This window comes from Nicotiana tabacum, chromosome 18 (assembly GCF_000715075.1).
Source record: "Nicotiana tabacum cultivar K326 chromosome 18, ASM71507v2, whole genome shotgun sequence".
NCBI classification, from domain to species: Eukaryota; Viridiplantae; Streptophyta; class Magnoliopsida; order Solanales; family Solanaceae; genus Nicotiana; species Nicotiana tabacum.
Genome location: NC_134097.1, coordinates 113394014 through 113403903, shown reverse-complemented (window position 1 = coordinate 113403903; position 9890 = coordinate 113394014). Strand labels below are relative to the sequence as shown.

The 9890-nt window shown below is 29.7% G+C and overlaps 1 protein-coding gene across 1 annotated transcript; it reads left to right on the top strand.

Moving 5' to 3' along the window:
• Positions 1-1435: 1435 nt before the first annotated feature.
• Positions 1436-9514, top strand: LOC107806839 (aluminum-activated malate transporter 2-like). Its single transcript, XM_075237166.1, has 6 exons — positions 1436-1956; positions 2066-2209; positions 2322-2594; positions 8271-8383; positions 8471-8614; positions 8752-9514. The coding sequence occupies exons 1-6, from the start codon at positions 1683-1685 to the stop codon at positions 9157-9159; spliced, it is 1356 nt and encodes a 451-aa protein (XP_075093267.1). The 5' UTR covers positions 1436-1682; the 3' UTR covers positions 9160-9514.
• Positions 9515-9890: the final 376 nt, after the last annotated feature.

Sequence of the window (9890 nt, the reverse complement as noted above, 5' to 3'; positions counted from 1 at the left end):
AAATAAGAGGTGAACAATATCATTATCTCTACACAACCAACTAAAGAAAGATGTTTTACTTTAGTCGTGTCGAGCGAAATTAAATTGAGAGGATTGAAAACCAGAGGAGAATAAGTGCAGTGCTCTCCGTTGAGTGATTGCGAGGCCTGGATGATTATTCCCGACAACCTCGAGTAATCGCCAGGTAACTCCTCGCTAACGATAAAATTAAAAGTTAACTATCCAGTAATTTACATGGATTTCGGTAAAAAAAATAAAAGAAGAAGCAAAATAACAGTTCCAAAAAGTTCAAATAATTGCAGCTTTTACTACGAATGACCCAGACACAACACAAACACTTAAGAACGAAGCGGCAATGGTTCTGTATTCTTTACAGTCTACTCATTCTTTAATTATTTGTCCTTTATGATTTATGAAGTCCAATATTTATAGTATAGATGGTCATAATCTCAAAAATATTATGGATCTTGCATGCATATATATTATAATTAGGAAAAAAAATAACGAAATGCATATTATGATTATGATAGCCAGATGGTCCATCCATTATGTTATTTACGTTTCTTATTTTCTTCCTTTCTCTCTCTATATATATATGTATGTATGTACTTATGTGTCTACCAACTCCCAAATAGACATATTTATGCTTCCTTGAACAAGGAAGTATTAGAAGGAAAGACTACTTAAAAATTTGGATCCTTCAAATGGCTTATGCAAAGCTACGAGAATGATCTATAGAGGATTTATTTTATTATACTAATTTTATTTTATCATGTATTATATGATTTAATATACACGTGCAACGCACGTGACGAAAAAATAGTAAACCAAATAAGGGATAAGGCGGTACTAAATTTTTATCCCGTAATTATTTTTGCTTATCCACCATTACCAAATGACCCATTAGTGCACTAAATTGCTTTTATGTGATACAAATTTGGATAGGTTGATTGTTGGATCTTCGGAATATTCATGTCAATGGGTAGATGTACCAAGACCTTTTGATTAAGCGGCAAGGTATCTAAAAAGTACCTAAAATATTTGCTTATGAATTATTCCTTCCACTACAGTCCTAAGATGCGCCATTATTGTATAGTAAAAAGTAGAAAAGATAGGCGTCGATGCCATTATTTTGTGTAATAAAAGAAATGAAAGGAAACACTTTGTAAGAGGAATCGTGAAACAACAAGCAACTTCCTGGTCAGACAACATAGACAACATACAGTTGTACAGAGTCGTAGAATCTCAGAAAACTACAACTTAAAAAATTTGACTTACTTGCAACTTACTAGCAAGCAAACAAATCATAATAATATAATAATACATATAATAATAGAATAAAAGCAAAAATAGTTGTAATTATAATGGTGTACAGTTTAGGATGTAAATGAAGTTTACTAGTTGTCACTATTATGTCGTTCTCATGTGTGAAAACGTGTCACACTATTTCCAGGTGATTTCTGTGCTGTGAAAATTAATAAATAGGTCGATTGATAGTGATAGATTAGAAATAACACTGATCTACTCCTGCTTTTCTTCTATATATATTTCAAGTAAACTTCAGTTAGTTTCTGATATAATTAACCTTCAAGAAAAACACCCCATTACATTGAAACAATAAGCAAGAAAATCAAAGGGACAAGACGGAAAAAAAAGTTTTTAGATTATAGAGAATTCAAGAAATGGCGCCAGTGAAGAATAAAGAAAATGCTGGAATGTTGAGGGTGAAGGGAGCAGTGAAGAAACCAGTTTCTAAGGCGTATTCTTTTGGTAGCGATATGAAGAAAATAGCAGAAGATGATCCAAGGAAAATTGTTCATTCAATTAAGGTTGGATTGACCATTGCCTTGGTCTCATTGTTCTACTACTTTGAACCTTTCTTTCATTACGAGGGATTTGGTGTTTCTGCAATGTGGGCAGTTTTGACTGTTGTCGTCGTCTTCGAGTTCTCTGTTGGTAAGTTTCCTATTAAATCGCACGTTAATTTCACATCTAATCATTGCACCAAAGTCATTAAACTATTCTTTGTGTTTAATTGATCGCGCCATATTTTTGTTTCTTGTAGGAGCAACACTTGGGAAAAGCGTAAATAGAGGAATTGCAACGTTTCTAGCTGGTTCATTAGGTGTTGGAGCTCATAAACTTGTTTACTTATCAGGGTCAGATAAATTGCAACCAGTTGTACTTGGATTATCTGTTTTCTTAATAGGTAAATTGATGTGATCAACATTTCCTTAGAGATCTACTTTCTTTTACTAGTATATAGTATTTGTCTTATTTATTGTGAATATCTAATAAGAATCATGTGTTCTTGAAAACAGCTGCAATAGCCACGTTTATGAGATTTGTACCAAAATTGAAAGCGAGATATGACTATGGCATTCTCATTTTCATTTTGACATTCTCTTTGATCTCTGTTTCTGGGTATCGAGACGATGAGGTGTTCGATATGGCGATTACTAGGGTTACGACGATCCTTATCGGCGGCGCGGCCGCGGTTCTGTTTAATGTGGTCATATGCCCTGTTTGGGCTGGTGAAGATCTTCACAATTTAGTCGCCACAAATATTGAAAAGCTTGGAATTTCCCTTGAAGGTACATCTTTCCTCACTTTGATAGATCGGCATATAAATAATGTACTACACCTTCCGTTTATGGTTTTTGACATATATTAAGAAAAAAGTTGTTATATACATGGTCAATTAAGAATTTTATACACCATCAAAAGATATCTATATGTAAGCCTTTTTAAAACGTGAGATTTGTAATCTTGAAACCAAGATATGTTACCTAAAGATAGGGGTGACCTGGAGTTGTAAGAAATTTCTCATATTTCGATTTATATAACTTAAACTCTTAAGATAACAATTTAATACTTCCTAATCATTGATTTCTTTTTTACTAAATCACCCTTATCCCTTGCTTAAATGAATAATTAATGGTTGTATACTTCTTTGGAGTAACAATAATAGAATCTATATTTATATCTATACTATATTAAAAGCACGAAGGCCCTTAGCGAAATATCGTTTGACTTTTTTACCTTAAAAAATTAAGTTTATATTGGACAAAATAGTAATTTAATTATTTTTTAATATTTAAGAATAGTAATTTAACTCATCCTAAAATTTAGGATTTCAAAATCAATTAAACATTGCGTACCAAATCCTTCCTTATTTAAGCTGTGTATGTAATATAACATATCTGTAAAAAAAAATTGTATGTTTCGTCAACATGTAAAAATCTTTGGATGGAACACTTTCAATTCCTAAAGTCATAGGAGTATTAAGAAACGTCTTTTTTTTTTAACACTAACCGATTATATTTCTATAAATATTTTATGCAAAAGTTTCGTTAAGTATTTATATATTTTTTAGGTTATAATCCATTATTTTCAATTCTTTTACTTAGGAGTTTTATTAATATACATTTGGCTAAAAGAAAGGGAGGACGAGGGTGTGAATAGGAAAAAGGAAAAAAACATATACCAAATTATTTCTCTTTGTAACTTCGGTTAGTTTCCTAATATTTAGGACTTTGAAATTAATTAAAATTTTGCATGTTAAATCTTTCCTTATTAAAATAGGTAGAAAATACTAATATTTAGGAGTTTAAAATTAATAAATAGTTTACCTTATGTAAATTGTACTATGACAATACATTCTTTGTGCAATACGTATAAAATCAGATGACAACAATGGCGACTTCAATCAATTACTAATTAAAAATGAAAAAATGGAGATATAAAATCACATACATTAAATTAAAATTATTTAATACAATAACGTCTAACTAAAATTATTTCAATGCATAATAATTAAATATGTATTTTAAGTATTCTTATTTAATCATATAAAGTAATTAATTCATGTTCAATTAAGCACCTAAATTATTATTTAATATCATATTTAATTATAACAAATTATACAAGCCTATTATCTATATTTATGTATGTCTATACTATATTAAAAGTATTAAGCCCCTATCGAAATGTCGTTCGCCTTTTTTACCCTTTAAAAGTTAATTTTATACCATACAAAATATTCATTTAATTATTTTATAATATTTAGGACTCAAAATCAACTAATATTTTATTTAAGAAGATCCTAATATTTAGGTCTTCAAATTCAATTAAAATTTACATTATTAATTCTTTTCCTTATTTGACTAGTTTATATAAATATTCTTTTGGAGTTTAGTACGTGGCCATTAAAATTTATTTTTTAATTCTTAGCCTCTAAAGTATATAGTAGTATTTGTTTTCTCCAAATTACCAATAATTGATTACCTAAAAATATGAATTATCCATCAGCAACGTATGTCCGCTTTTTCCTGTTAAAATTTTAAGAGTATTGATTTAATCTTAACTTTAAATTTCTAGAAGTCTGAACTAATATGGTGTTAATTTAGAAATAATTTAAGCTACAACCATACTACGTGAATTTGCAACTACAGTTAACTTTTTACATTTAAGTTAAACTAATGTATTTGAAACTCTTGAAATAACTATAAATTGGTCATTTTCCCCTCGATAATTTTGAAAAATTGGCCTCAACATTATGAACTCTTGAAATTTTAAAATTGTTATTAGAAGAGTGCATTCAGAGTGAGTTTAGGATAGTATTGACTTTTAATTGATATTGGATGAGCGTGCAAAGAAGAAAATTTAGAGTTAAATCAATAAGAATCTGGATAACTATTTCACACAAGAAGAGGTTCATTTGGCTATAATTTTGATTAACTTTGAATGAAGAAATATTTTTTTGTACAATGACATTATGAACGTAGATTTTACAAAGAGATGCTGGATGAGATACAGCACTATAGCATATTCGTATCTTATATAATAAAATATTTATAATGATAAATACTATAGAACTAATTATACTAAATTCATTCGAAAAATGTTGACTTAAGCTATATATTAGATCAATGTACTAATATCTTTTTCATCATTTAAACATATATTGCGTTTAGTTTTATCTCCATTGCTATTTTATTAATAATTTGTATACGTTTTATATTGATTAACGTGATGTACACGTGCAACACACGTACACTAAAACTAGTTATTATAAAAGTGGGAAGCTATTAACTAAAAAGTTAAATTACTTAAATACCCTTTTAAATAACCTAAATACACAATTTATACCAAGAATTTAAATAAAACATCAAATTTTAAATAAGACACCAAATTTATTTGAAAAGACATGAACCCTTCATATTAGTGAAGCTAGCGACTCTTCACAACCTTGAAGTCTAAAGGCAAACGTTTCATTTTTGGGCAGCCATATCAATTTAAAATACAAAGTAAGAAATTAATTAACAGAAAGCCTAAATCGAGAGGCTACTGAAATTTAGAATAAAAAAGTTCATGATTTTGATTCATACCACTTTTGACTCGGCAACTTCTTGCAAGGTAGGTTTTCATGCACTTACTTCTACTTTTTATCCCCACTTCCAACCGAGAGGTTGTGAGTTCGAGTCTCCCCAAGAGCAAGGTGAGAAGTTCTTGGAGGGAAGGATGCCGGGGGTCTATTTGGAAACAGTCTCTCTACCTTAGGGTAGGGGTAAGGTCTGCGTACACACTACCCTCCCCAGACCTCACTAAGTGGGATTATACTGGGTTGTTGTTGTTGTTGTTGTTGTTGAAGATATTGGAGAAACTTTATAAGATTTGAAATTATCTACCCCGAATGTTGGCTTAATAATATGTGATTATTTGTTTAATGATAGCAATACTATTTTTCAATTCTTAGTTTATGCAAGCAAAGCAAAATAATATTACGTGCCTTTAGTGCACTATTGATTCATGATTCATGAAAATAAGCCAAATCCAATAATTCTCCACGTTGGTTAATTTACTGACAATTAAACTATCATATAAAGTTATTTAAGTAACTTTATTATTGTCCCAATATGTATATATATATATATATATATATATATATATATATATATATATATATATATATATATATATATATATATATATATGTGTGTGTGTGTGTGTGTGTGTGTGTGTGTGTGTGTGTGTGTGTGTGTGTGTATATTTATTTAAGTATGTGACATCATATTTGTATAAGTACGTGCACTTGCATAAATTTTATTTAATAATTTATATTTTATTAGAAATTTAATATTATATCCAATGTAAGTTTGTTTGTTCTCTTTTAATAGATTATTTGGATTACTCGATCATGCAGTTGGTAATACTTTTTTTTATTGATAATAATTATTTTAAAATACTAACTAAAATAATAATAGCTACTTCGCGTGCAAGATGTTAATTTAATGACAAGACTATATTTGGTAATTCTTTATATGAATTTTTGAATTTTCTTCACACATCATAATTACTCGATAATTATCACTAATTCTAATCTCATACTTTTCAGATGCAATTTGCATGTTAATAACGGTTAAAATCAAATAAATTTTAATAAAAAATTATCATTGACGTACTATGATAAGTTAATGTATGCAAATCTTAAAATATTAATGTGATCAATATAAATATTACTTTATCATGAGAAAATTTTTGCCGAAAAGATGGCGAAATTTTAAAAAAATGAAAGATGCTAAACCAACCAATGACATGTAAAAATTATAATGGGTAAACCCGCTGCCAAGTATACTTTTTTCCTAAGAATTCAAATGTCTCTCCCCCACCCCCTCCCCTTCCAAAAAAATGAAGGATATTCTTTCAAATTCGTTCGAAAATAATTTAGCATATATTTATGTTTTGCGATGATAATAAATAAATACTTGGTCAAACAATTTCTAATTGGATCGTATCTGCTACAATATGTTTTCTCACATGGCCAGTTTTTTGTTGCATTTCCAAGAGGGATATCAATGTCAATAAAGAGTCTGGGTCATGAAAGAGCAATCAAAATAGATAAAATGAACGTGTGTCATGAGTATCGTCTATAAAGAAGTATTAGGTAAGATACACTTCACTACATTTTGTATCTTATAAGATTAAAATAAGTAAAAAAAGTTGGATTTATCTAATTAAACTTTGATTGCCTCATCTTCTTCTGTTTAGATGATATCCTATCATCTTGATATCAATAAACAAACTACTATACAATGATCCACATTTATTATTTGCAGAAATTTGTCTGACGGTACTATCTTTGGTAATTCTTTATATATAAATTTATTAATTATGTTTGTACATGTTTACACACTTATTTTAATATCATACTTTTCAGATGTAGTTTTTATTTTAGTAATAATAAAATCATATATTGTAAAAGGACGAAGTAAAATAAGAGAGATAATAGTTACAAATAAAAGATTAAGTTATTATTACATGTGTTCATTTTATATCCTATATAAATGAAATATAATATAATATATGCAGCTTGTAAAATATAAGTATGATTGTTGATTGTTCATCTTCGTAAGTTTAGACGATTAAATTATTTTGTTCTTGATAAATAAATCACCATTCCACATTGATCATTCACATATATACTTAATTCTTTCATGTACTTATATACTCAAAAGCTTTATTTCAATAGTAATGATGATATTATTATATAAAATTAAATACCACATGACTCGGCATATACGTGCAACACACGTGCCGAGAGTACTCCTAACACTTTGATAAATTAAATATTTTTGGTGTGTGCGACATAACTTAGTATTTCCATAAAACATTTTCCAGTAATGCATGTTACGAAAACAATAATTGTCTTGACGATATCCAATCATCTTGATCTCGGCGATTGTTAGTTCACATTCATCATTCATTAAAATTGTACTTATTCTTCATTTATAATTATTTACTCAAAATTTCTGTTTCAATACTTTATTTATTTTATTTTACAAATCGCATATTATATGATTGGGCATACACGTGCAACACACGTGACGAGAAACTAGTTTAAATAAGGAGAGTTACACCTTCTAGATTTTTCTTAAGTGGCTAATATTTTAGACCATCCTTTTTGTTGCTAAAATGACATATAAAAGAATATCAGAGCGAGAATATTTTGATAAGGTTGTCGTGTCAAATCAACATAACATAAGTGAAAGTTTAATTAATAAATAAATATAAATCATGCCAATATTGCTAAAAGCTTGTTGGAAGCTCAAAATGCCAATGTCATGGTCAGATGTGTACCAACCAACAGCGACATTGGTGTATGAGTCAATATAACATGACTAATATTATATGATTTTATATGTAGTGACGTGATTCGATCGTTTAGTCAAAATTTTCTGCGTATTAAATTTTGTTACCTAAATTTACAGGATATGGAAATCAATACTTCAAGAAACTTGACGTCAATTTGGAAGAACTAGACAGAACATTTCTTGAGGAATACAAATGTATTATCCACTCAAAAGCTAATGAAGTAAATCTGGTTAGTCAGAAACCAACCTGAAACAAAAATCACTATTGATTCAATACAATAGTATAATTCTAACATTGCAATTTCTCCCTGTATTAGGTCAATTTAGCAAAATGGGAGCCCCGACATGGCAAATTCAGGTACAGACATCCATGGGAACAATACTTGAAAATCGGAGATCTTGTTCGTGATTGTGCCATTAACATCGACGCTTTAAACTCATGTCTTAGCTCCTGCATTATGGTACGTTAACCTGTTATAGCAAGTTAAATTGAACTGATGGTGTAAAAGTTGTTTACATTGTTACTGTATATAACTTAAATCCAAGTTAAAATGTTACATATTAAAGAGCTAATTGTAAATATATGTTACATTTTCAGACACCAGAAGGAAAGGAAAGAATTCAAGAACCATGCACAAAAATGAGCGTAGAGTGTGGATGTGCATTGAAAGAATTAGCATTGTCAATGAAAACAATGATTATTTATCCAACAACTGATTCTCATATTCTAAAGGCAAAAGCAGCTTCTGAAAAACTAAGGTCCATAATTAGAAGTGGTAGCTTGAGTGAAGAAGCAGAGTTGCGGCAGCTGCTTCCGACGACAAGAGTAGCTTCGCTTGTTCTAGATTTAGTAACCAGCTCTGTGGAAATCTTGGACTCTGTTAATCAACTTGCTGTTCTTATGAAATTCAAGATTTTGGCATCGAAACCAAAGCGATTGGGGAGCAAGAACAGAATCCCGAGTGGCAATATTGGAGAAGCACATATTGCAATTAATGTTGAGTGATACCTAGGTTAACACACAATCATCATTGTAAAAAGAGTTCGTTTTCATAACGGATAAATCTAGAGGATCAGTGGCACATAGTCCAAACTCGCTCGATAATGCGTCCGCTTGTTAACTCTTTTTTCCCTTCGAAACTTGTTGAATATGGGCCCGGCCCTTTACCCTTGTTCACTTAATTAAATATAGGCTTTTGGATGAGTTTGAACTCGTGATATTTGTTTAACCCACACATCACGGGTTGTACTTTCACCACTAGACCAAAGTCCTCGCTGGTTATTGTAAAAAGAGTAATATTGTATGGAATGAAATACAAATTGTCTTGTAAGACAAAATTTATGCAGTGGTTCTTTTCTTACTTTTTTTTTTTTTGTTCTTCAAAGTATAAGGTTGGATTAGTGGCATCATTTGGCTATTAATTCAAGAAAGGGAATTTTGCATGAAGTAATTTTTCTTTTTCCGAATCTTTACACAAATAGTTGACCAGATTCAAGTGACATTGTCCCATCTTCAAAATTGGTCATATAATTACGTTAATTATGTAACTTAAATTAAAATCATCGGTTGGTGAATTATTAGTCTTTCACATCTAATTTAGCCTACTCTAGAATTTCACCAACCAAAGTCTTTGTTCTGTGCTGAAATTGCCGAATCTATTAGATGCATACTTGTATTTTGGACCTTCTTCTGCCTCCATTGTTTTTAAGGACAACAAGTTTTACCCATAAAATCTT